The 27811-nt window shown below is 43.5% G+C and overlaps 2 protein-coding genes across 4 annotated transcripts in view; one reads left to right on the top strand and one right to left on the bottom strand.

The window, feature by feature from the left end:
• Positions 1-27811, bottom strand: part of nlk2 (nemo-like kinase, type 2) — a 209145-nt gene that overhangs the window by 70956 nt on the left and 110378 nt on the right. For all 3 annotated transcript variants that reach the window (XM_049576773.1, XM_049576772.1, XM_049576774.1), the window contains exon 3: positions 3458-3513. In XM_049576773.1, the coding sequence (XP_049432730.1) occupies positions 3458-3513 (56 nt within the window). The remainder of the gene's footprint in view (positions 1-3457; positions 3514-27811) is intronic.
• LOC125889100 (E3 SUMO-protein ligase ZBED1-like) lies at positions 21620-24430 on the top strand. Its single transcript, XM_049576822.1, has 2 exons — positions 21620-23216; positions 23402-24430. Exons 1-2 carry the CDS (start codon positions 22599-22601, stop codon positions 23807-23809), a joined length of 1026 nt encoding a protein of 341 aa, XP_049432779.1. The 5' UTR covers positions 21620-22598; the 3' UTR covers positions 23810-24430.

The raw sequence follows: 27811 nt of genomic DNA, 5'->3' as shown, positions 1-27811 counted from the left end.
GAGATGGCAAATAAGATGGACGAGTTGCTGATCCTAACTCATAAAAACTCTGAATTAAGCAGATCTGCCACCCTGTGTTTCACTGAAACCTGGCTCAGTGAACACATCCTGGTCAAAGCGGACAGCACCATGGAGCTCTCAGGGAAAACGAAGGGAGGAGGAATGCGCTTCTACATAAACGAAGGTTGGTGTACAGATGTCACAGTGGTGAAGAAGTTGTGCAGCTCTCACTTAGAGACTTCACCACGGGAGTTTTCCTCGTTTGTTCTGGTCGGTGTTTACATTCCACCTCAGGCATGTGTAACGGAGGCGTTACAAAACCTGGCTGACCAGATGACAGAAATGAAAAAAAAAAATCCAGACTCCCTGCTCATTATCCTAGGGGATTTGAACAAAGCAAACCTCTCTCACGAACTTCCAAGATATAAACAGCATATAAAATGCCCCACCAGGGACTCCAACACACTGGACTACTGCTACACAGCTTTAAAGGACGCTTATCGCTCTGTCCCCCGTGCAGCTTTGGGGCTCTCTGATCACTGTCTGCTCCATCTCATCCCGACCTACAGGCAGAAATTAAAAACTTCTAAGCCTTTAGTAAGGACTGTAAGGAAGTGGACTGAGGAGTCAAAGCTGGAGCTACAGGCCTGCTTTGACAGCAAATATTGGAGTGTTTTTGAAGCTGCAGCCACAGACCTCAACCAACTGACTGATACTATGACATATTACATCAGTTTTTGTGAGGATATGTGTGTGCAGACCAAGACCTTCTGCACATTTAACAACAACAAACCCTGGTTCACACCCAAACTCAGGTGGCTGTGCCAGGCCAAGGAGGAGGCATAAAGAAGCAAGGATTGGGCCCTGTACAAGCAGGTCTGTGGTCATGAAATCCTTTGAAGGACTGCTGTTGTGCCACCTGAAGGACATCACAGACCCGCTCCTGGACCCCATGCAGTTTGCCTACCAGGCAAACAGGTGGGCGGATGACCACCTCGACTCCCCAGGGACTTACAGAAGGATCCTGTTTGTGGACTTCAGCTTGGCGTTCAACACCATCATCCCTGAAATTCTCCACAAGAAGCTCATCCAGCTCACGGTGCCTGCCTCCACCTGTCAGTGGTTTACCAGCTTCTTGACTGACAGGAGGTAGCGTGTGAGGCTGGAGAGCATCACATCCAGCTCCCGGTCCATTAGCACTGGCGTCCCTCGGGGGTGTGTCCTCTCCCCACTGCTCTTCTCCCTGTATACCAACGACTGCACTTCAGGGGACCCTTCTGTGAAACTCCTGAAGTTTGCGGATGACACCGCAGTCATCGGTCTAATCCGGGACTGTGATGAGTCTGCATACAGACAGGAGGTGGAGCAGCTGGTCCTCTGATGCGGTCAGAACCGCCTGGAGTTGAACCAGCTCAAGACTGTGGAGATGACAGTGGACTTCAATCAATCAATCAATTCAATCAATTTTATTTATACAGCCCAATATCACAAATCACAATTTACCTCACAGGGCTTTACAGCATACGACATCCCTCTGACCTTATGACCCTTGCAGCGGATAAGGAAAAACTCCCCAAAAAACCCCCTTTAACGGGGGAAAAAAAAAACGGTAGAAACCTCAGGAAGAGCAACTGAGGAGGGATCCCTCTTCCAGGACGGACAGACGTGCAATAGATGTCGTACAGAACAGATCAGCATAACAAATTAACAGTAATCCACATGACACAATGAGACAGAGAGAGAGAGAGAGAGAGAGAGAGAGAGAGAGAGAGAGAGAGATGCAGGTAATGACAGTAGCTTACAACAACATTATTGAAAGTAATAATATTATAGTTATAGTTCTGGCTACTGTGGTACAATATGTTGAAAGTATGTATTAATATCTGGCAGTATACATGTGTGACAATAGTCGTGTATAATAACAGTAGAAGTATGACTAATGACTAATGATGGCAGCAGCAGCAGCAGGAGGCATCTGGCAGGACCACGGCAGCAGCACAACCATACACGTCACGCTGTCCAGGCACCGCTGCGATATGATTTAATCTGAGAGACAGTGAAGCACAAAGGCTCCAGAGAAGAAGCCGAGTTAGTGACATCCAGAATGGCCGAGTTAGCAAGATGCAGTAATAGAATACGAGAGAGAGAGAGAGAGAGAGAAGAAGAAGAGAAGGTGCCCGGTGTATTATAGGGGGGTCCTCCGGCAGACTAGGCCTAAGTCAGCCTAACTAGGGGCTGGTACAGGGCAAGCCTGAGCCAGCCCTAACTATAAGCTTTATCAAAGAGGAAAGTCTTAAGTCTAGTCTTAAATGTGAAGACGGTGTCTGCCTCCCAGACCATAACAGGAAGATGATTCCACAGGAGAGGAGCCTGATAGCTAAAGGCTCTGGCTCCTGATCTACTTTTGGAGACTTCAGGAGAAGCCCCCCGACACTGCCCCGCCTCACCATCCTCAACAGCACAGTGTCTACTGTGGACACCTTCAGGTGTCTGGGTACCATAATCTCTCGGGACCTGAAGTGGACCTCCCGCATAGACACTGTCTGGAAAAAGGCCCAGCAGAGGCTGTAGTTCCTGCGACAGCTCAGGTCATCCAGTCCGTTCTATGCACATCCATCACCGTCTGGTTTGGATCTGCCACCAAACTGGACAGGAACAGACTGAAACGGACAATCAGGTGTGCAGAGAGGATTATTGGGACTTCCCTCCATCGAGGACCTGTACCGGTCAAGGGTCAGCAAAAGGGCCGGAAACATCACTGTAGACCCCTCGCACCCCGGACACAATCTGTTCAAACTCATCCCTCCAGTAGGTGCTACAGAGCACTGTTCGCCAAAACTTCCCGTCACAGCTGTCGCTCTATTGAACTCCTAACAGTCACAGAGTGGCAGGACAAACAAAACTTGCACACTTGTATATTCTTTTATATTCGATGTATATTTGTATATTTTTTGTATATCATCTACCGGAGTCAAATTCCTTGCATGTACACACGTACTTGGCAAATAAAGCTGATTCTGATTCTGAAATATCGTAAATATCAGGATATGAATTTTTCATATACTAAAAAATTTACTGGTTTAATGCAATTTGGCGGCTCATATTACACACTCCAATTTAAGCAGAGACTACAAGACCAATCATGAGCATCTGCTATCATAAAAGTCACTCATATTTAACTACTTGATACGTGGACCCTGAGTTTTGCAACATTTTGTGTGTGACTTATTATCTGCTTTACTGCAGTGCAAAAAGTAGGAGAAGCTTTAGCCCAATAAAAGCTGTAACCAGCTCAAAGAATTACAGCTCAAAGAATTATTTTAGAATGTTGCCAAGGCACGACAGAGCCATTTCATTACCTGAAAATAATCTGTGCTGTCTGGCCAAAGGTGTTGAATGTCTGTAAAACATATAAATCCCTGAAAGCATATTTGAACCAGTGAATGATAAAGGATACATTTCTTCAAAGTAGTCAATGTGTGGAGGTTGCAGTATGTCCAGAGCAGACAGCACCTATGGAGAGAGTTAAAGCAAAGGTATGTTATTACCAGGTGAAAGACAGAGACAGCTGAGGACATCTGTAGTCTACTTTTCAGTAGCCTTGCTATCTAGGCTAGCATTGCTAACTGCTAACTGTGAGAATGTAATCAGTGTCAGTGGAAAAGCTTACTACTAGTGCTGCTAGTGTAGTGGCCTGAGGGACTCTCCTGAAGTGAATCTACTTATTTTTCCTTTGACAAGGAAGGGCTTGTCTGTAGCTTTTTGATGGGTAGCTTTCATTCACACATTCACAGTTGGTTCAGGATTCAGACCTCATAATACAGGGGTGACAAACAGGTGGCCCATGGGCCAGAACCAGTCTGCCAAAGCGTCTAATCTGGCCCACTTTGACTTTGCACACCTAATAATAAGTCACTTGTGGAGGCTAAGAAATGTCAGGAGGAAGTTAAAAACTGAGTAGCCTACTTCATGTAAAATCCTGCTTCAGATGCTTTTCCACCCTGACCAGAATACAGCTCACTGAAAAAACAATGAATACTTACTGTGCTCATATTTAAAGATATCAAACATTTTGCAAAATATTGTCAGTTTGCTTCAGCTTCAGTACAAGAGAATCTGTATCAAACTTCTGGTAACACTTTATATGAAGGTACACATTAGGGGTATCACAATGTACCAGTACTGACAATAACTGAGATATTTCAAAATGAAATAATGGTATCATATTAGTAATACATAACAAGTTTGGAAATGAACTCTTTTCGTTTTCCTGCCACTGTGACTGGTGGATTCCAAAACCTCACAGCCAATCAACAGATTACCATTGTTTTTTTGGCTGGTGATTGAAGCAAATCTTGCAGCCACTTGCATATTCTACCAGCATTTGGCTGGTGACTGGTGCTAATTTCCAACCCTGACGTGAAAATATTGTGTAAATAATGCAGGGCCTCTTAAAGCACTTCTGTTTCTCTTGTTTGTTTGTTTCCACTGAGAAAAGTTGTGGATAGTACTGATGGAGCTGTTCCTAACCATTACCATTTTTGGTACCCCTTCTGTTGGGGTACTTAGTACACTGATCAAAAGGTACCATACCTAAAATGTTTGGTGGAAACGGGGCTTTAGGGTTCCAGTCTCTCTCTCCACCTCCCTACACTTGCAATTAGCGTCTAATTCATTTGCCAGAAAAATGACAAAGGAGACTATTTTGGCTACAATAATCATGTAGTGAAAATCTGTTATTTTTCCAGCCCTGTACACACTGTCACCATTAACCAGTGGGTTTTTAACAGGGCATATTAGTAACATATTTGCTCTCTATTAATCATTATAAAGCATTAATTAATGCTTTATTCTGCATGACCATATTTTACAACTATGAAGCCATTAAGTTTTCCCTCAACAACCTCCTAATTACAGCTAAATGATAGGAAGTAAGGAAGCTGTTGTACGTGAATCACACTCTTAATACGCTCTAGCCAGTATGGCCCCTATAGGGTGGCAGTACCACAAGAGTAGTCTTTCTCCCTTAATAACACTTAAATAATATGGTCTATTCTTATGTAACAAAATGCCAAACCGCAAATTTAATAGTGTCCAAAAAAGCAAGTCAGAGCATGTTCCCCATTATTTGTGAGGTCTCATGCTTAAGTGATTCACTATTAGCTAAGATACACTTATTAACCCACACAAGTTTCCAGTTCTAAAGTGTCCTTCTCTTCACTCTTAATGAATTCATTTTAGCACACAACTACTGTAGCTAACAGACCCCCTCAGACCACGTCAGTGATAGGGATGGGCATGAGTACTTGAGTGCTTGTTTCTATGTGAGTATTTGTTCAATGTACTTGATGCTGCCCCTCCCATGTGTGAACACATTTAGAAATTTTATTTTCTAGATTTTTAATGTATCTTTTTTAATTCTATTCTGTTTTATTGTAGAGCTGAATGCAGCGTTTGCCTCGCTCAGCACCTGCTCGCCCTGCTGTCCCTCTATCTCTCTGTTTATGCCTGGATGTTCAATAAATGAATTTCAAATTGCTCTTGTTTTCTGTTGTTGCACATTCCTATCCTCGTGTTAAAATGCCCATCCCTAGTCAGAGAGAACTGATTATATGTGTATCGCATACATGACATACGTTTACTGCTAACGTCCTTAACCCTATGCTAGCTTAAATAAAGATAACATCATTTACTCAAGCAGCTTTTCTAGATCTCCAAATGTTATTGGATGAAACTGATCAAATTCTCAAAGTGAAAGGAGTCATTTCGCTCAAATCACTTTATCCACCATTTTACAGACCCTATGATGTAAGCACAAGTTGAACAAACTTGGTTATGATTGGCCTGTGAGTCCAGTCCTGAAAGATGCATTGCAGCGCACTCTCATGTGCACCCTGAGCAGGCAAGAAAAGAGACTTTTAATTCAGTGTTCCTAATTCTGTTTCTAACAAATCCCAGGACCCACAGTTTATTTTTTGACCACCCACTCCCACCCACAGCAAATTTACAAACCACCCACTCCCACGAGAACTGTGTTGGGTTCCGCAGGATCCCAATCCCAAAGCAATCCTCTACTATGCATCTCAATAGACAATCATTTGGAAAGCATGGCAGAAAGTGAGGCAGAATTTGCAAATGAATTTAAGTAATTCCGCTTAAGTTTTGATTAAGATAAAGAGAATAATCCCGCTCATGTTGTTAACATTCTGTACCGATGTAGTCAGATAGAACTGATGTTCCTGTTGAACAGGTGAGGAGCACTTTTAAACATTTAAATCAGAGGAAGGCCACAGGGCCAGAAAACCTCAGTGCACTTATTTGGAAAACATTTGTTGCCTGTGGCCTAATTCTCAGTGTTCTATAGAAAGTCACATCATTCTTGAAATATGGAATACCTCACATGTAATACCTTTTCCAAAGAAGGCATGTCCTAAGGAACTCAGTGATTATTATCCTGTGGCCTTGACTCCAATTGTTATGAAAACCTTAGAAAGAATTGTGATTCAGCAGCTCACTAAATCTGTGGGTGGCAAACTGGACTCTTTAGTTTGCATATACGTAAGTATAATCGTAGCCCAGGGGATGCAGTTGTAACACTGATACACCTAATATTGAAGCAACTACAGCTCAGGCTCTCTTCTTAGATTTTACATCAGCATTTAACACAATTCAGCCAGAGCTTTTATTGGGAAAGATGATTCAATCAGAGGTTAATCACACCTGATTCAATGGTACTGTTCATTTCTTACAAATACAGTACAGATAGTTCAAGTTAATCAGATGCCTCTACTCTCTGATGTTATTTGTAGCGTTTGCAGTTTTGAGTTTTTGTTTTTTGTTTTTTTCCTGAAAATAAAGTGAAAAAAGTAAACAGACCTAGATTTGTTCGCAGTGTGTAACCCATCACTTGAGAACAGGGTCTGTTACTGCAGTAGTTGTGTGCTATGATGGATTCACTAAGTTTAAAACAGGGAATAAGTGTCAAACTACTAGTGAATCAGTTGTGATTGAGACCTCACTTAAAGTGGGGAACGTTTTCTGAGTTAACTGGACACTATTAATAATTGCAGTTTTGTATTTTGTTACACAAAAAACAGACCATATTCATAGAGGTATTCAAGGGATACTTTGCTGATTTTCAACCAGCTCTTTATCATAACAGTGCGGATAGTATGTGTACATAAACTGTGGTAAACTTCTCTCCATCTTACCAGCTCACAGATCTCCCTATCTTTCAGCTCAAATAAGACGGATGTTTGACTACAGACTGCACTTCCACATTTTCTTCCATGCTTGCCACCATGGACACCAACAATATAGAAGCAGATCGAAAGAGAGTGCCATCTCTCTCTCTCTCTCTCTCTCTCTCTCTCTCTCTCTCTCTCTCAGAGCAGAGTCAGGCTGCTGCTGCAGAGCTCAGACAGATGTGTGGAGTGGCGAGGGTAGCAGGTGAGGAAGGGATGGAGTATGACACTGACTCTGACTGTGTTTCTGTGGCATACTCTCAGTCTTAGAGCTGCATACACTGGAGGAGTTCAATGCGTTCCTCAATGAAAGTGAGAGTATTTTCCTGATGCAGAGAAGTTCATTAAAAGTGTGGTGACTTTGCAGACGGTGGTTGAGTGTGGATTTGCTGGATGAGAAAAACGTTTACCCTGATAAGGCACACCTGTGAAGTGGAAACCATTTCAGGTGACTACCTCTTGAAGCTCATGGAGAGAATGCCAAGAGTGTGCAAAGCAGTAATCAGAGCAAAGGGTGGCTATTTTGAAGAAACTAGAATATAAAACATGTTTTCAGTTATTTCACCTTTTTTTGTTAAGTACATAACTCCACATGTGTTCATTCATAGTTTTGATGCCTTCAGTGAGAATCTACAATGTAAATAGTCATGAAAATAAAGAAAACGCATTGAATGAGAAGGTGTGTCCAAACTTTTGGCCTGTACTGTATATTATTATGAAAATAATGTGGGTTGCACAGGGTAGTATACACAGTAAAATCGGACTATCAGCGTTTACATAGGTTACTTGGTGGCTTTGCAATCTTTGCAATAAGCTTCTGCCACCGGGGACGAATTTTCGCGGAAAAAATCTGCTTTACGGCAGGAAATGCGTCATGTATTGCCAAACTGGTTGGTCAGCCAATCAGGGACTGGAGCTGGTCCTTATGAGGAACTGGCCGGGGCATGAGATAGTTGAGTCAGGAGCACAATGGCAGACAGACAAAGTTTGGAGATAAGTGAAAAACGGCCTCCCAAAAGAAAACGAGCTGATCTGTCTGAGGAGGCGAGGATGCACAAAAAAGGAGAGTGATAAAAGAAGAGGAGCAACAAGAGTAAACCTCAGTCAGGCGTTCAAGAGATGGAGGGAGCTCCGTGACCAAAGAGGCTTCAACACCGGTGTCCAGCTAGCTTTCTTTCTAATGGATCAGTAAGTAACACGGCTAAATATTAGCTAGCCGAGAGAGGACTGTACTGTACTGGCTGCTAGTTCATTCCTAGCTGACCAGCATTGCAAATCGCCGCAACCAGGGACCGGGTAGTGAGTGTTGGTCGGCTGACATCCTGTTGCCATTCTACGGCAGCCCTCGGACAGTGATTACCCCCCCCCCCCCCCCGTCGCTGCAGCTACTGGGCACCCAGTCTCTCTGACCGGGAGAAGTGGAGTAAAATCTTCTCCTCCGCTCCCGTTTGTCTGGTGAACGCCTATCCTCTGTCAATACACTCTGCCAGCAGTTTAATAATATTGATGCCAGTTGTACCATTTGAATGTTTTAGTAGTAAGCCATGTTCTAAGTGGGATAATGTATAGTGAGCCGGTGACAGCTGAAAAATAACTGGTGATTTCACAGCCTACATTTTATTGATTATCTCTGATCCCCACAGTCAATTTGGTCTTTGCGACAGTGCGAGCAACACTGCTGACGCTAGATGGCGCCAAGCTAAAAAAAACAAAACAAATCCTATCTGTTGCCTCTTTAAGTGATGATGATGTTGATGTTTTGTACTGGTGATCTTCCTCTTACTGTTTCATCTGCCTGATTACACACCTTTCTTTCTCAGCCCTGTATGCACAAGGTGAGGGTTGGCTCCTTGAACAATAATGGGGGGAGGGATGGGCAGAAGATGGCAGTCATTTCAGAAATGATCTCACACAAAAGACTAGATGTAATTTTTCTGCAGAAAACACACAGTGACAGGAACAGTAAGACAGACTGGGTTTGTGGTGGGAGCAACAGTTTTTTTCTGTCTCATGGGACTAATTTCTCTGCAGGTATAGCAATTTTATTTTTTTCAGGGCTGTAGACATCATCTACACTACTGAGATCCAAGCAGGCAGGGTTTTAGTGGTCAGGGCTAAAATACAGGACATTTCTTTCTGTTTCATAAACATCTATGCTCTAAACTGGGGTTCAGACCTGGTGGAGCTTTATCCACAAATTGCATGATTTCCTAAAACAGTGTGATCAGGGGGAGTGTGTAGTGATGGGTTGGGACTGGAACTGTACCATGAACTTCACATTAGACAGGACAGGAGAGGAACCTCATTTACATTCATCCACTTCCCTATCACAGGTCATCTCAGAATCAGCTGTAGTAGATGTGTGGAGGGTAAAACATCCCTAGGACAGGCAGTTTACACGGATTAAGGTGTCAGACGGTAGGATGAGTAAAGCCCAGCCACAGGCAGGGTTAAGAAGGTAGTTGAAGATTTAGAAAAGGAAATCGGGTCTCTGTAGAACAGTTTATTCATTCACAATAGCACACACAGCCAGAGGCTTCAGCAGAAAAGAATGGAATTATGCTCATTTCAACACGAGAGGGCTATAGGGGCTTTTGCCAGGTCACATTTCATCAGTATCAGAGACATGGATGCACCCACATCCTTCTTCTTTAAATTGGAGAGGTCCGTCTCTCAGGCCAAACAGATGGTCTGTCCCCACCTTCCTGATGATACTGTGACTACAGACCCAGTCCAAATGAGGCAGCATGCTGTGGAGTTTTACAGCACCTTCTTTGGGTTGGAGGACTGTAGCAGTGACTGTGTGGACGAGCTGCTGCAGGGCCTTCCTAAGCTGGGCTCCAGTCGCAGGGCTGTCCTTAATGCCGACATCTCTCTGGAGGAGTTTACTGCTGTGGGTCACATGGCTCCTGGTAGAGCTCCTGGACTGGATGGGCTGCCTGTGGACTTTTACCAGCATTTCTGGAGGTGTCTGGGAGCTGACCTGTGGCAGGTGGTGCAGGGGTGCTCTCAGACGGGACTGTCAGCTGCTTCCTCACCATGCAGTCCTCTCACTTGTGCCAAAAAAGGGAGATTTGGCTCTTCTTAAGAAAAGGAGATCAGTGGCTCTGCTGTGTGTAGACTATAAACTCTTCTCCAAAGTGCTTTCAAACAGGCACAAAAACTTGTATTTTTTTTTCTATGGATTTATTAACATTATTTACAGGGACCAGTCATATTGTGTACCGGACAGATCCATCATGGACAATGTCTTTCCCATGAGGGACTTGGTATTTGATGTTTACAAGCTGTACAATATTGATGTTTGGGTCATTTCATTAGATCAAGAAAAAGCTTTTGACAGAGTTGACCATAATTTTCCTTTTTCCTTTTTTTGTTGAGGTTGTTCTATAAGGACGCCTTTTGTTTGGTGAGGGTAGGTAGTGGGCTGAGCTGTCCAGTTCAGGTTCAGAGAGGCATTAGGCAGGGGTGTCCTCTCTCTGGATTGCTGTACTCCTTAGCCATTGAACCACTGTTAAGCAGGTTGTGTTCTAAGCTGTAGCTCTAGCTATGCTACCAGGTTGGCCACAGTGCCCCTCACTGGTGGTATCTGCCTATGCGGATAACATCAATGTTTTTGTGAGAGACCAGAGGGATGTGGCTCTCCTGGTTGGCAGTTTAGAGTTTTAAGATCTGGCATCTTCAGCAAAGGTACACTGGGGGAAGAGTGAGGGTTTGCTGGTTGGTCAAGGCAGCACTGGGTGCATTCATCGGTGCTATACCTGCTGGTGCAGGAGAGAGGACAGGGCCTGGTGGACATCACATCCCGTATCGCAGCATTCAGACTGCAGACAGCTCAAAAACTGTTGTACAACTTCAGCCTGCCTTGGATGGATACTGTCTGTCTGCTGCTGAGGAGAGCTGGATGCTTAGGACTGGACAAACACCTCTTCCTGCTCCAGCCCCAGTCTTACCTAGCCTGGTGAAACCATCCTAATCTCGCAAGCTCATATTCTATTTCACTCCGCAGATCAGTCTGGCCATGCAATCACAAAGGTGCATTCTAGCATCGGTTAAAACTTAGTGGGCCAATCACAACCGTTTATTACTTTGGGATGGGCATGTCATTAGAATAGGAGGGACAAGGAGCGGAGTGAATGCATTTCGTAAACAACCAACATGGCTACTGATTTTGAATCTGCGATGGAAAATCTGTTGAACGAACTGGAATGTATATTTTCTTTAAAAGCAGAAGAAACGGCTGCACTGAAAGCTTTTATTGAAAAAAACGATGTGTTTGTCCTCCTTCCTACGGGTTTTGGTAAAGATTTAATTTACCAACTGGCTCTGTTAAACGGGAAAAAGATGGGACTCAGTGAAAACCCAGTGGCTATTGTTGTTTCTCCACTAGTTGCTCTCATGGGGGAGCAGGTCAGGGAAGGGAACAAGCTGAGAATCACAGCCATGCAACTCGGAGTCCACAGTGAGGAGGAAATCCGCAAAGACAGCAAGAATCTTTCCCAGACATCATCACAGCTCATCTCCGCTGCAGCTTGCTGGTCTGTTTACACTGGCGTTGTGCGAGCCTACGTCACACGTTTCGTTTACTCTGATTGGTTTTCCGTCTTTCCAATTGTGTGAAGGGGCATTTTGAGTGACAGCCGTTGATACCGCCCCTCGGGAATAGAGGAAATGTACACTCCGTGTCCAGACCCATTCGCGTTTTGCGAATTGGGTCTGGCAACGCCAGGCTAGGTCCTCTCATTCCACCAAAAGGCTGTGGGGACACCTGGTGTGTGGCTCTTTGAGGAGCTCCTCTTTGGAACCAGTTTCATTTCCTCTCAGGTCCTGTCATCTGTTAGCCTGAGATCCAGACAGAGAGGCTGGCATAGTGAAGCTGGGTCACCTAATGAAGAGGTCCATCTCTCTCTCTCTCTCTCTCTCTCTCTCTCTCTCTCTCTCTCTCTCTCACTCACTCACTCACTCAATCACACACTCTCACTCTCACTCTCACAATTTCAAAGACCTTTATTGCCATGACAGTCTAGAAACAATATTGCCAAAGCGATTCATAGTAATTTCAATACATGGATAAAATCAAATAAAGTATATAAGAAGAAAGAAAAGCAGGAGACAAAAAAAGAAAAAAAAAAAAAATAATAATAATTACAGAAAAAAACAGAATACACTCAGTGATTTGAGGGGGGATGAGGGGGGATGGCATCCCCCTTGAAATAAAAACGGTCAAAATCATCCCCCTTATAAAACTGCCATCCCCCCTTTCCATCCCTTGTGTCATTTTTTGAATGAATGTGGTATTACTGCTATTTCAACATTTAGTTTTACCTTTGGTTTCACGCATATCGAGTAAAATACTGTGGGCGAGGGCACGCACGCAAAGATATTTTTATATCGTATCTCAGCGAGCTGCGCCGTGGCCTGTGCCACGGTGTTATGCCTGTGCCCTATAGAGGGCGCCCGAACAACGCATAGTGCATCCAAATTCACACTTGTTCTTCTGTATGGATTTTCTCAGCAACTGTGCGTCGTAGCGAGAAGCCACTCATATCACATGAAACAGCGGAACCATAGCTTTCCGAAAAGACCAAGACCTAGACTGCCACCACTTGTCGGTAGCCCAATGTTTTCACAGTGAAAAAATTGATAAAATTAATAAAATGATGTATAACAAAGCTTTCATACAGCTTTGCACACACATTACTCTTGGATGGATTACTCGCGAATGCAGGGTCGCACAGAAATGCCACACATATCACATGTAAGTGCAGGACCAGAGCTTTCCAGTGATACCACACACATCATTGTGCTGTGATCCCATCACGCTATAAATCCAGATCAAATGTCTACAAAATAAAAACCTGACGAATTTCTTTACAATCCATTATACAGATCTTGTTATCAGTCACTTCATATAGAGAGGAATAATATTATTACTATTTTTCTATTATCTTAGATGTAAATATTGCATGTTTCTTTCAGGTAAAACACATTTTTAACTTGTGAATGAGTCAATGGAATTTCTTGCAATAATAAAAAATACTGGTAATCATGTCCGCCTGGCACAAACCACGTTTTGAACAACTATGAAGTGACAGAATGTCCCACCATCATGGTTCTTATATTGCCAGATTTCAGAGAGTCTCCCCTCTTCATATATGGCAGAATATGTCTACTTCCAACTTGCCATGGTGAAATACATGTAAAAATGTAAGAATTTACTAACACAGATTTGTTTTTTTTTTCATTGATATAAAAATGAATATACAGAAAGACAAAACAGGAGAATTAAATGCGGACTGTTAAATATCAGGTCTCTATCGTCTAAAGCAGTGTTAGTAAACGAATTAATATCAGATAATCATGTTGATTTACTCAGTCTCACTGAAACCTGGCTGTGTCAAGATGAATATCTTAGTCTTAATGAGTCCACTCCTCCCAGTCATAATAGAACCCACATTCCTCGAGGCAGCGGCCGAGGAGGGGGAGTTGCAGCCATTTTTAACTCTAGTCTGTTAATCAGCCCTAAACCTAAACTAGATTATAATTTATTTGAAAGCCTCGTTCTTAGTCTTTTATATCCGACCTGGAAAACCTCGCAGCCACTTTTATTTGTTATAGTGTACCGTGCTCCTGGCCCGTATTCTGAATTTGTATCTGACTTCTCAGAGTTTTTATCCAGTTTAGTTCTTAAATCAGATAAAGTTATTATTGTAGGCGATTCTAACATTCATGTTGACGTTGATAATGACTCCCTGGCTACCGCGTTTATCTCATTATTAGACTCCATTGGCTTCAGTCAGGGTGTACATGAACCCACTCATTTTTTTAACCATACCCTTGATCTAGTTCTGATGTATGGAATTGAAATTGATAACCTACAACTCTTTCCACAGAATCCCTCGCTATCGGATCATTATCTGATTACTTTTGATTTCTTTTTACTCGATTACACGCCACTCAGCAACAGTTACTATACTAGATGTTTATCAGATAGTGCTGTCGCAAAACTTAAGGAAAAGATTACTCCATCATTAAATTCAATACCAAGTCCCTCAGTAACAGAGGTTTCCTGTACCAACTTTAACCTGTCCCGAATTGATCATTTTGTCGATAGCGCTGTAGGCTCGCTGCGAACAACACTTGACTCTGTAGCTCCTCTTAAAAAGAAGTTAAAAAAGCAAAGAAAGTTCACGCCTTGGTATAACTCTCAAACCCGCAAATTAAAACAAATATCGCGAAAATTTGAAAGGAATTGGCGATTAACCAAACTGGAAGAATCTCGTTTAATCTGGACAGACAGTCTCAAAACTTATAAGAGGGGCCTCCGCAATGCCAGAGCAAACTATTACTCAGCATTAACAGAAGACAATAAGAACAACCCCAGGTTTCTCGTCAGCACTGTCGCCAGGCTGACTGAGAGTCAAAGCTCTATTGAGCCTTGTATTCCTTTAGCCCTTAGCAGTAATGATTTTATGAGCTTTTTTAATGACAAAATTCTAACTATTAGAGGCAAAATTCATGACCTCCTGTCCTCAGATAGTACCTATCTAACCTCAAACACAGCTGTAAAACCTAATATATATTTAGATTGCTTCTCCCCAGTTTCTCTTCAAGAATTGACCGCAGTGATTTCTTCATCTAAATCATCAACGTGTCTCTTAGACCCCATCCCAACTAGGCTACTTAAGGAGGTCTTTCCTTTAGTTAACACTCATATATTAGATATGATCAATATATCCTTATTAACAGGCTATGTACCACAGTCTTTTAAGGTAGCTGTAATTAAACCTCTACTAAAAAAGCTCACCCTGGATCCAGAGGTGTTAGCCAACTATAGACCAATATCTAATCTTCCCTTTATGTCAAAGATCCTTGAGAAAATAGTCGCAGACCAGCTGTGTGATTTTCTCCTCGATAATAATTTATTTGAGGAATTTCAGTCAGGATTTAGAGTGCATCATAGCACTGAGACAGCACTAGTTAAAATTACAAATGACCTTCTGATTGCTTCAGACAAAGGACTTGTCTCTGTACTTGTTTTATTAGATCTTAGTGCGGCGTTTGACACAATTGACCATCAAATTCTACTGCAGAGACTGGAACACTTAATTGTCCTAAAAAGTTCTGCACTAAGCTGGTTTAAATCTTATTTATCTGATCGTTTTCAGTTTGTTGACGTTCATAATGAATCATCCTTACGTACCAAAGTTTGTTTTGGAGTTCCGCAAGGTTCTGTGCTCGGACCAATCCTATTTACTCTATATATGCTTCCTTTAGGTAACATCATCGGAAATCACTAAATATAAATTTCCATTGTTATGCGGATGATATACAGTTGTATTTATTGATGAAGCCAGAAGAAAGTAATCAATTAACTAAACTCCATAACTGCCTTAAAGACATAAAAACTTGGATGAGCACCAATTTTCTGATGTTAAATTCAGACAAAACTGAAGTTATTGTTCTTGGCCCCAAACAACTCAGAGACTCGTTATCTGATGACATAGTTTCTCTAGATGACATTGCTCTGGCCTCTAGCACTACCGTAAGAAACCTCGGAGTAATATTTGATCAAGATTTGTCTTTTAATTCTCATTTAAAACAAACTTCAAGGACTGCATTTTTTCATCTGCGTAATATTGTGAAAATTAGGCCTATCCTGACCCGAAAAGATGCAGAAAAATTGGTCCACGCTTTTGTTACCTCTAGGCTGGATTACTGTAACTCTCTATTATCAGGTAGCTCTAGTAAGTCTTTAAAAACTCTCCAGCTAATTCAGAATGCAGAAGCACGTGTACTAACAGGAACTAAGAAACGAGATCATATTTCTCCTGTTTTAGCTTCTCTGCACTGGCTCCCTGTAAAATCCAGAATTGAATTTAAAATCCTACTGTTAACTTACAAAGCTCTAAATGGTCAAGCTCCGTCATATCTTAGAGAGCTCATAGTGCCATATTATCCCACCAGAACACTGCGCTCTGAGAACGCAGGGTTACTCGTGGTCCCTAAAGTCTCCAAAAGTAGATCAGGAGCCAGAGCCTTCAGCTATCAGGCTCCTCTCCTGTGGAATCATCTTCTGTTACGGTCCAGGAGGCAGACACCGTCTCCACATTTAAGACTAGACTTACGACTTTCTTCTTTGATAAAGCTTATAGTTAGGGCTGGCTCAGGCTTGCCCTGTACCAGCCCCTAGTTAGGCTGACTTACGCCTAGTCTGCCGGAGGACCCCCCTATAATACACCAGGCACCTTCTCTCCTTCTCTCTCTCGTATCCTATTATTGCATCTTGCTAACTCGGCCATTCTGGATGTCACTAACTTGGCTTCTTGTCCGGAGCCTTTGTGCTTCACTGTCTCTCAGATTAACTCATATCGCAGCGGTGCCTGGACAGCGTGACGTGTGTGGTTGTGCTGCTGCCGTGGTCCTGCCAGATGCCTCCTGCTGCTGCTGCCATCATTAGTCATTAGTCATACTTCTTGTAAGGGCAATTTCCATTCCACGTATTTGTTCTTTGGTGTGTGCGCCTGGCTGACACGCCTTAGACAACAGTCAGAATCCGGTTTCTTTTGTCACATTTATTTTCCGTTCACTTTTCACATGTTCCATGTTGTTGCGTTCCATATTAAAAGTACAAATGAACTTGTCTTACCACAAGGTGCAGGGCAGGCACTCGAAACTTAAAACACAGACTTCAAAACTTAACTGCTGTCATTAAGCGGTCAAAAAACCGTGTCGCTACAAACCAGAAAAAGCACTAGACAGCTGACAGCTCCACCTCTTTATACACGGCTGCTAGCAATCACTCAGCCGATGCTCAATCAGCTGATTGTCAAAGTAACATCTACCTGTAAGATTAACAATTAACGCAAATACAGTTTGCAACAAACCCATTTTCATTTCATTTGACATATTTTATAATAACAAAATCCATACACAAAGTCGTTAAACAAAAATCAACTCCAAAAGCAAAAATTTGGAAAATCATAATCATGGCTCCAACATTCCGGCCCCTAATTGTCATGGAACCTCACATGTCAATTACAACAGTAAACATAATGGAGTACACCACACCTTTTTCCTATACAGTTACACAGTTACAGTTTTGTGCCAATGACACTGTATCAATGTCCACGATGTCCTTCTTTGAGTCTTCTAGTATAAACGCACAATAACTCATGAGGAATCAGTCTGTAGGTGTGTGTGTGTGTGTGTGTGTGTGTGTGTGTGTGTGTGAAAGGAGAGAAAGAGAAGGAAAGGGGGGGGGGGGGGTGGTTCACAGGGCATCTTGGGCCTCCACCAACAGGACAAGCTTTGTGATAGGTCGGCAGAGTGAGCTGGTTTTTGTCTGGACTTGCACTTGCCATACAAAACCTCTTGAATCTGACAAGACTTGAGTGACTCGTCCCATGATCCAGGAGTTCCTTGGAGCGGTGTCGTCAATGATGAGGACAACGCCTCCTGCAATAAAATTTCTTCTTTTCCTGGTCCATTTTTGTCGTTTTTGGAGTTCGGGTAGATATTCTTTTACCCACCGCTTCCAGAAGAGATCGGCCATGTATTGCACTTGGCACCACCTTCTTCTTCCATAACAGTCACTTGGGTTGAACACACCGGGTGGAAGGAAAGGCTTGGTTTTAAGTACCAGAAGGTGGTTAGGTGTAAGCGGCTCCAAATCTCCTGCATCATTGGACACTGTGGTGATGGGCCTATCATTTATGATAGCCTCTACTTCACAGAAAAGGGTAGTGAGCCTTTCCTCGTCAAGCCTTTGCTGCTGCATCAGAGCACTGAGAATGCGTCGGACGGTTCTTATTTGTCTCTCCCAGATTCCTCCATGATGTGATCCTGATGGTGGGTTGAATATCCAGTTTATTTCCCTGTTCAGAAGGTTATTTTGGATTGTGCGTGATTTAAACCTTGTATTGCTTCTTTCAGTTCATGCTCAGCTCTCACCAGATTGGTTCCATTGTCTGATCTCATGACCTTGACGGTGCCTCTTCTTGCAATGAACCTCCTGATAGCGTTGATACATGAGTCAGTGTTGAGACTGTGTGCGACCTCCAGGTGAACGGCTCTGATGTTGAGACAGGTAAAAATCATGCCATAACGTTTCACGGTGGCTCTACCTTGCTTCAACTCAAATGGGCCAAAGAAGTCCACACCCACGTTTGTGAAGGGTGGATCATCAGGTGTGATTCTTTCCTCCGGCAGGTCTGCCATGTATTGTTCACCCTTTACTCCACTGAGTTTCCTGCAGGTTACACATTTCGAGATGACCTTTTGAATGGCAGCATGTCCTCCAGGGATCCAATATTTCTGCCTCAACCGTGAGAGAGTGTGACTCCTTCCACTATGACCTACAGTACAGGCCAAAAGTTTGGACATACCTTCTCATTCAATGCGTTTTCTTTATTTTCATGACTATTTACATTGTAGATTCTCACTGAAGGCATCAAAACTATGAATGAACACATGTGGAGTTATGTACTTAACAAAATAAAGGTGAAATAACTGAAAACACGTTTTATATTCTAGTTTCTTCAAAATAGCCACCCTTTGCTCTGATTACTGCTTTGCACACTCTTGGCATTCTCTCCATGAGCTTCAAGAGGTAGTCACCTGAAATGGTTTCCCAGTGTTTCCCATACATTCATTTATCTGTGGCTGTGCGCCACGAATAAATTATCTCCGCCACATATAGATTTTTCTGCTTGTGGCGCTACCTGTTCGACCTCGCTCATAAACACATTATAATGGGACTCAGTGTCTGTGAATGTAGCTTGTCGTTACAATTCCGGTGCAATAGGTGGCGGTATGCATTGTAAAGACGCACTTAACGCACCTGGTCCACCAGAAGAAGAAGAAGCAGACGTAGTAGCAGAACGGATCCAAAGACCTCTCGGTACAAATATGTGGGCAAACAAGTCCAAAAGTGGTCCAAACAACTCTAAATCATCATATTATATTAGCTGTTTTATTAGCCTGTGTCTGTATTAACATAGGTGGAAGCTCAACATGTGCAGAGACATTAACTCACGCTGTTAGTAGTGTTAACTGCAGCGCGAGTCCCGTAGCAGCTCGCCCCCCTGTTAATCAATTACAGCGGCTCCACTGGCAACGGGAGCGGCATGACAACCCCCGTCTGTCGCGACAACTCTCTATTTTACGCGGCTCTTCTATTTTTGTCGCGCTAAGCTCCCCTACGCGACCCTCCAGCAGATAAAAACTATATGAAATAGTGTGCTAAACGAGCACAATGTGTTTTTAAATGAATAAACCATTATCAGAGGTGATATGTGATGATTTTTTCCATGCATTTACCCATGTTTATCCGTGACATTGTGTAAATGTCCGTGGCGGACATTTGAAAGCGAGTAGATGACAAACAGTACAGTAAACTTGTAGATAACTCAAATATATGTAATAACTTAGGTGGAAAATGCTTTAACATTTCATGCAGCCTACATGCAGCCTCTTGGCTCGGCAAACAGTAAACAACCCCGCTGGCGTCTCTACGTGTCGCTTCCGTACGCAGTCAGTGGAGCCCAAATGAATACGCCGCGACGCTACACTGACGTGACGTAGGTTTGCAGCCGGTGGAGCCCGGCCGTGTGGTTCTGCTCGTTCGTAATTAACTCTGACGTTGGATGTTCACTTCTTCACACAGATGAGTATTGAAAAATATTTTTAATACCACCCCCCTACCAGGACCACACCACCACGAATAGGTTCCTGTCCTGTGGGAAACACTGGTTTCCACTTCACAGGTGTGCCTTATCAGGGTTAATTAGTGGAATTTCTTGCTTTATCAATGGGGTTGGGACCATCAGTTGTGTTGTGCAGAAGTCAGGTTAATACACAGCCGACAGCCCTATTGAACAACTGTTAAAATTCATATTATGGCAAGAACCAATCAGCTAACTAAAGAAAAACGAGTGGCCATCATTACTTTAAGAAATGAAGGCCAGTCAGTCCGGAAAATTGCAAAAACTTTAAATGTGTCCCCAAGTGGAGTCGCAAAAACCATCAAGCGCTACAACGAAACTGGCACACATGAGGACCGACCCAGGAAAGGAAGACCAAGAGTCACCTCTGCTTCTGAGGATAAGTTCATCCGAGTCACCAGCCTCAGAAATGGCAAGTTAACAGCAGCTCAGATCAGAGACCAGATGAATGCCACACAGAGTTCTAGCAGCAGACCCATCTCTAGAACAACTTAACAGTTGTTCTGTGCGAATCAGGCCTTCATGGTCAAATAGCTGCTAGGAAACCACTGCTAAGGAGAGGCAACAAGCAGAAGAGATTTGTTTGGGCCAAGAAACACAAGGAATGGACATTAGACCAGTGGAAATCTGTGCTTTGGTCTGATGAGTCCAAATTTAAGATCTTTGGTTCCAACCGCCGTGTCTTTGTGAGACGCAGAAAAGGTGAACAGATGGATTCCACATGCCTGGTTCCCACTGTGAAGCATGGAGGAGGAGGTGTGATGGTGTGGGGGTGTTTTGCTGGTGACACTGTTGGGGATTTATTCAAAATTGAAGGCACACTGAACCAGCATGACTACCACAGCATCCTGCAGCGACATGCCATCCCATCCGGTTTGCGTTTAGTTGGACGATCATATATTTTTCAACAGGACAATGACCCCAAACACACCTCCAGGCTGTGTAAGGGCTATTTGACCAAGAAGAAGAGTGATAGAGTGCTGCGGCAGATGACCTGGCCTCCACAGTCACCAGACCTGAACCCTGTCGAGATGGTTTGGGGTGAGCTGGACCTAGTGCTGGGCGATTAATCGAAAATAGACCCTCGATCCAGATTCAGACGCTCGTGCGATCTCATTCCTGATAAGATCGAACTGCGACGATTCTATGACGTCACGCTGCATTCTGTATTTTATTTTGCTTGTGAATGCTTCTTTTGTAAGGCAAAAATAAGCTATATGATTGTATTCGGATTGTGTTCTGTCCGTCTCCTCATGCAGCAAGGTCCCCGTTGCTACGGCAACCCGACACCCGACACTCATTTACTGCACTTGATTAGCACATTAGCTTTATTAGCAGCAACAGCAGCGAGCACTCGGCGCAGTCAAGTGCGTCAGCGCAGTTGGCGACGGACCAAAGAGAGAAATGAGCGACCAATTGAACATTGAAGGCAGTGAAGACGACAGCCACGACGAATGTGGCCAAGCCAGCGGGAGTGCCAGCGAAGTTCTCGTGCCGAAAAAAGGACCGCATTCTTCCAGCATGTGGAACTTTTTTGGTTTTGCTCCCGACGATGACCTGCAAAAACAAGCCATCTGTATGCAATGTCATGGCATCGTCAAAACCAAGTCAGGTAACACCATAAACCTGCTCAATCACTTGGAGCGACACCACAAAATACAATACGAACAAGCAACGAAAGACAATCCAAAAAAGAAAAAGCCAGGTCGCCCGACCGCACAAACATCTATAACTCAAACGTTATATAACGCAACGCCATATCCAGACAGCTCACGAAGGCACAAAGAAATAACGGAGGCTGTAACCTTTTTTTTGGCTAAAGATATGGCATCGATGAACACCGTTCAAAATGACGGGTTCAAGCACTTGGTGAAAACGCTGGATAAATGATACGAGATGCCGTCTCGCAACTACTTTTCACGCACTGCACTGCCTGCTTTGTACTCCGAGACCAGAGCCACAGTCGAGACAGAACTGCAAGACGTCACTCACTTTCCTGCGACAACAGATCTCTGGTCAAGTTGAACCATGGAACCATACATGAGCCTGACAGTTCATTTCATCAGCAGTGATTTCACCATGAAAAGTCGGTGCTTACAGACGGCATTCTTCCCAGAAGACCACACAGGTGACGAACTTGCAGTGGGATTAATGGAAAGTCTCAACTCCTGGAACTTGGATCAGGAAAGGATGGTGTGCATCACTACAGACAGTGGATCAAACATCATAAAAGCATGCTCCATTAACAATTGGACAAGGCTCCAGTGTTTCGGACACAGATTACATCTGGCTATAGGTAAGTCGAGTACAATAACTCTATCCCACAGTAAAATCCTCTGTGCATTTAAGTGAGTGTTGAATTGTATTATTTATCAAAATTGTATCACTCAACGTGTGTGTGCATGTGTGTGTGTGTGTGTGTGTGTGTGTGTGTGTGTGTGTCACATATATTTTATCTATTTCAGTCAGGCTGAAATGAATAATGACAGGGTTCCCGTGCGGTCTTAAAAAGTCTTAAAAGTCTAATATTTTAGTATTAGGTCTTAAAAATGAGGTGCCAAGTTGCCACACTACTTTCATTTCTTTTAATGTTCATTTTTCCCTCCTCTCTCTACCTCTAGAGAATTCAATGAAAGATCCACGAATTGCCCATGCTATGGGAGTCTGCAAAAAGGTGGTTAGCTGCTTCAGCCACACTTGGAAGCGGAAGCGAGAGCTTGCACAAGCACAAAAAGACCTCCAGCTACCTGACCACAAGCTAAAAACAGAGTGCCAGACAAGATGGGGATCCCGTCTGGCCATGGTCAAGAGGATCCTGGAACAGCAAGAGGCCATTACACGTGTTCTCTGCCGGAACACTGACCGGAACCGGAACATCAGCACTCACATTCTGTCATGGCAAGACATCATGGTTCTTGAGGTGATCGACAAGACACTGACACCACTGGCCGAATTTACAGATGCACTATCAGGAGAGCAGTATGTTAGTGTCTCGTCTGTAAAGCCTGTCCTTGACCTCTTTGAAAAATGGTTGAAAGTGGAGGACGACGACTCTGCACTCGCATGCGACATCAAAACATCCATCCTGCAGTACCTTCAGGAGAAGTACCATGATCCAAAGACGCAGGAGCTGCTCGACATAGCTACAAGTCTGGACCCAAGGTACAAACTGGACTATGTAATCGACGAGGACACCAAAGCCACCATTAAAGCCAGACTGAAGAATGAGATGATGAACGTTTCTATGGTAACTAACTATATATTATAAAGTGTAAACAATAAGGAAAATTGATTTAGTTTATCATGCTCAGTATTTAACAACTGATCTATTTAACTGCTAATGTAATTAACTACTGAGAATATATTACTTAGCTTATCAAATGCAGACTATAGATCAACTTTTTTTACTAAATTATATTTTCCCTTTTCAAGGAGAGACCCACTCTCACCACAGCTTCCTCCAGTGTCACCATGTGCCCCCCTGGTGGGAGGAAGAGAAAGGTTACCTTGGGCAGCCTTCTTAAAGCAGCAAAGGGGACCGAGGAAGCTCCTGCAGCTGTTCCTGAGGAGCAGCTGGTCGAAACTGAACTTGCTGGTTACCTGCTCCACAAACCTCTGGACGTAGAGAATGACCCCTTGGAGTGGTGGAACACACACAAGGGACAATACCCACGTCTGTCCATGCTGGCCAGGAAATACCTGTGCATAACTGCGACCAGTAGCCCATCAGAAAGGGTTTTTAGTACAGGGGAGAACATTGTTACTTGCCATCGTAGCTCCCTGAAGCCTCAAAACGTTGACATGTTAGTGTTCTTAGCCAAGAACTTGAAAGTGCAGTAGATGGATAGTGTTGGCTCGGCTTGGGCTAAGTTTTTTTTTGTTTTTGTTTTTTTTTTATGGAGTCAAGCCTAAGTTTATGTTCTGTATTTATATTCAGAAAAATCAGTACTGCAATATTTTAGTTAATCACTTGATTCAGTGAGTACTGCACTTTATTTTTAAGTTTACATTTTGAGTGATCTTGATCTTGTTTACATTGCATGTTATACCAAATTGCACACACATATAATAACAGAAAAAGATGGTTATTTTTCTATTTATTTTTGTTGATTTTGTTCTTTTATTTACAAGGATTCAGTTTTAAGGTATGATGTATGTGCCTTTTTAAGCCTCAGCAGTTGACTAAGGCTTCTTGTTCCTCGTTTTAATTTTATTAATGTTCAAAAAATTTTCAATACAGTTTAAAGAAAATAAAAAAAATGTGGAAAAAAAAATCGTGTGAGAATCGTAGATCTCAATCTTTGTGGAGAAAAATCGAGATTCACATTTTAGCAAGAATCGCCCAGCACCAGCTGGACCGCAGAGTGAAGGCAAAGGGGCCAACAAGTGCTAAACACCTCTGGGAACTCCTTCAAGACTGTTGGAAAACCATTTCAGGTGACTACCTCTTGAAGCTCATGGAGAGAATGCCAAGAGTGTGCAAAGCAGTAATCAGAGCAAAGGGTGGCTATTTTGAAGAAACTAGAATATAAAACATGTTTTCAGTTATTTCACCTTTTTTTTGTTAAGTACATAACTCCACACGTGTTCATTCATAGTTTTGATGCCTTCAGTGAGAATCTACAATGTAAATAGTCATGAAAATAAAGAAAACGCATTGAATGAGAAGGTGTGTCCAAACTTTTGGCCTGTACTGTATGTTCTCATGAACGTGCCTGATGAGGAGTTGAGTCACATGCTGGTTTGCAGGTAGGATGACTGGATTTTTGGTCTCGGATGGCATAGCAGATTTCAACAACCTACCGCCAACTCTAATCAGGTTATCCTGGAGAATGGGGGAGAGCTTGTGAAGATGGCTGCTCCTTCCTACTGAAAGCTCTTTCTTCAGCGTGGTCATCTCAGCCATGTAGGTAGTGGACTGACAAAACTGTATGATTGCGGCTTCTGCCTCTTGCAGGTTTTCAACAGTGAGAGGTCCCTTTTCACACTTTGCTCTCTTGCCATCCAAACCTGTGGTTATGCGAGCTTTCAGCATGGCTTTAAGGCGCAAGATCCATGCAACAGCCTTCTTGAGACAATGCCACTGGGAGTAATGCAAGAGCAACTTGTTGACTGTTTCAATGTGGCTTTCCGTAGTGGTGACACTTACTGCAAGTACTTTAACTTCAGGGTCACTGATTGTTAGGGTCAAATCTGGCGTTTTGGGCCATTCAGACTCAGGGAGACAGAGAAATTCCAGTCCTGACAACCAGATGTCATTTTTCAGAAAGCGATTTGCCGAGATGCCTCTTGACACGCAGTCTGCTGGATTGAGGCAACCATTCACGTACCTCCACTGGGAGGCCTTTGAAGAGGCTCGAATGGTGGCGACTCTGTTAGAGATGAAGGTCTGGAATCTTGATGTTTCGTTCTGTATGTACTTTAGGACAGATGTGCTGTCAGTCCAAAACACGGAGGGTTCAAGTTGAAGCTCGATTTCCTCCTGCATCATCCGGTCTATTCGCACGGTTACGGTGGCCGCGGTGAGTTCCAGTCTTGGGATGGTCACAGGTTTGAGTGGAACCACCCTTGCCTTACTCATTATGAAGGAGCAATGAATTATGTTGGATTTGTTTGTCAATTGAAGGTAAGAGACTGTACCGTAGCCACTTTCACTTGCATCTCCAAAGTGGTGAAGCTGTGCCGAGACCGGACGTCCAAAGCCCTGCGGCGTAAAACACCTCTTTACTTTATAGTCGCTTAGGAGTTGCAAGTCGCTCATCCATTTGGACCAGTGTTCCTTAGCTTCTTCAGGGATCATTTCGTCCCATCCAAGCTTCATTCCAGTTAGCTTTTGAAGAAGCTGCTTGGCAGGGAGTATGACGGGGGCTAGCATGCCCAGAGGGTCATAAATTGAGCTCACCATTGACAAAATACCTCGCCTGGTAAGTGGTTTTTCCTGCAGATTGATCTTAAATTCAAATGAGTCAGCCTCCGTACACCACTGCTGACCTAGGGCTCTTTCAACCGGCAGGGTGTCCTGGTCGAGATCCAGATCCTTGATTTCTTTTGATCGACTCTCCTCAGGTATTGACAGAAGCAAGGTTCTGCTGTTGCTGACCCATTTGTTTAACTTGAAACCACCCTTACCGCACAGAGCAATGAGGTCGTGGGCGATTTCCAGTGCTTCCCTTTCATCTTCCACCGATTTCAGACAATCGTCCACAGAGAAATTGCGTAGCACGGAAGAGAGTGCTTCATTGCTAAAGCTGTCCACATTGTCCCTTGCACACTGTTGCAGGGCGAAGTTTACGCAACTAGGCGAAGACGTGGCACCAAAGATGTGTACGACCATCTTGTACTCCTCTAGCTCGCTGTTGAGATCTCCATCAGGCCACCACAAAAATCTGAGAAGTTCCGTATCCTCTTCTGGTACCTTAACCTGATGGAACATGGCTTCTATGTCTGCCATGAATGCAATGCTCTTCTGCCGGAATCTTGTAAGGACACCAACAAGACTATTAGTCAAGTCCGGGCCTTGGAGAAGTCTTGCATTTAGAGATGTACCTTGGTAGGTTGCCCCACAATCAAACACTACCCTCAGCTTGCGCTTTTTTGGATGGTACACCCCGTGATGTGGTATGTACCAAATCCTCTTGCTTTGACTTGCTTTGTTCTTATGTTCAGATGTCATCCGGACGGCAAAACCTTTGTCCACAACATCCTTCATGAACCCTTTATACTCTTCATAGAACTGGTTGTTTCGAAGAAACTTTCGCTTTAGGTTCAAAGCTCTCTGTTCAGCAACACATCTATTGTTGGGAAAGTCAAGTCCATCTTCCTTTAACGGGAGCCCAATGCTGTAGTGTCCATCTACCATCTTGACTGATGTGGAAACGCTTTCCATAAACTTATGATCTTCTTTAGACATCTCCACTCGCTCCTTAAGATGATGTTCTGGAAAGTCCAGCTTAAGTTGCTGCTGCAACAAGTCTTCCACTCTGGTGACAGAAATTCTATTTGCCATGACAACATGTTTTCCAGCCTGGGTGCTATCCAATTTTCTCAACGGCCCATTTATGGTCCAACCCAAGATGGTCTTAACAGCGTACGGGCCATTCCCTTGGCTGTTTATGACCTTCCATGGTTCTAAAGCCTTTGGCACACTGCACCCAATCAGCAAGCCGACATCTGCATCAACCTGTGGGATCTTAACTTCTCTCAGGTAGGCCCATCGATTAACATCCTTCTGGGAGGGAATGTTTTCCTTTCGAACTGGAATCTTGCTTTGTGTGTATACATGTGGGAGTTCCACATATTCATTACTGTCTAGACCACATATTTCCAAGTCCCATGCCACTGATATTTTGGTGGACTCCTCCTTATTCATTGTTCGCAGGAGTATTTCTGCCTTTCGTCCAGTCACTTGAAGCTGCTGAAGAACTGCTTCTGTGCAGAAAGTAGCGGTGCTACCTGGGTCGAGGAAGGCATATGTTGTTACAATGTTATTACCCTTTTTTGTTTTCACCTTTACTGGAACAACAGCCAAGGCGCCTTCAGGCTCACCAGCCCCGATATCCTTCCACCTGTCATTTTTGACCATGTCCACTAATGCACTGGAAGCATTCGCAACAGCCTGCTCCTTTTCTTTGAGTGATTCTTTGAGTGTTGGCAATATGCAGGATAGTGGGATGTTTCAGGGAGCACTCTTTACAGGTAAGTCTTTGCTTACATCCTTTACTCATGTGCCCTCTTCCAAGACAACCAAAACACAGCCCTTTAGTCCTGAGAAACTCCAGCTTCTCCTTGTGGGTTTTCTTTAGAATCCGTTGGCATGTAACGAGACTGTGTTCCCTTTGGCAA

The sequence above is a fragment of the Epinephelus fuscoguttatus genome, linkage group LG5 (genome assembly GCF_011397635.1).
Source record: "Epinephelus fuscoguttatus linkage group LG5, E.fuscoguttatus.final_Chr_v1".
Lineage (NCBI taxonomy): Eukaryota > Metazoa > Chordata > Actinopteri > Perciformes > Serranidae > Epinephelus > Epinephelus fuscoguttatus.
This window is presented reverse-complemented; position numbering and strand designations above follow the sequence as displayed.

Bases quoted from the DNA above. Each gene is read 5' to 3' on its own strand.
- LOC125889100 (XM_049576822.1), top strand. From the start codon at position 22,599: ATGAAAGATCCACGAATTGCCCATGCTATGGGAGTCTGCAAAAAGGTG. The intron at 23,217-23,401 runs GTAACTAACTAT...TCCCTTTTCAAG, and splicing joins AGATGATGAACGTTTCTATG to GAGAGACCCACTCTCACCAC.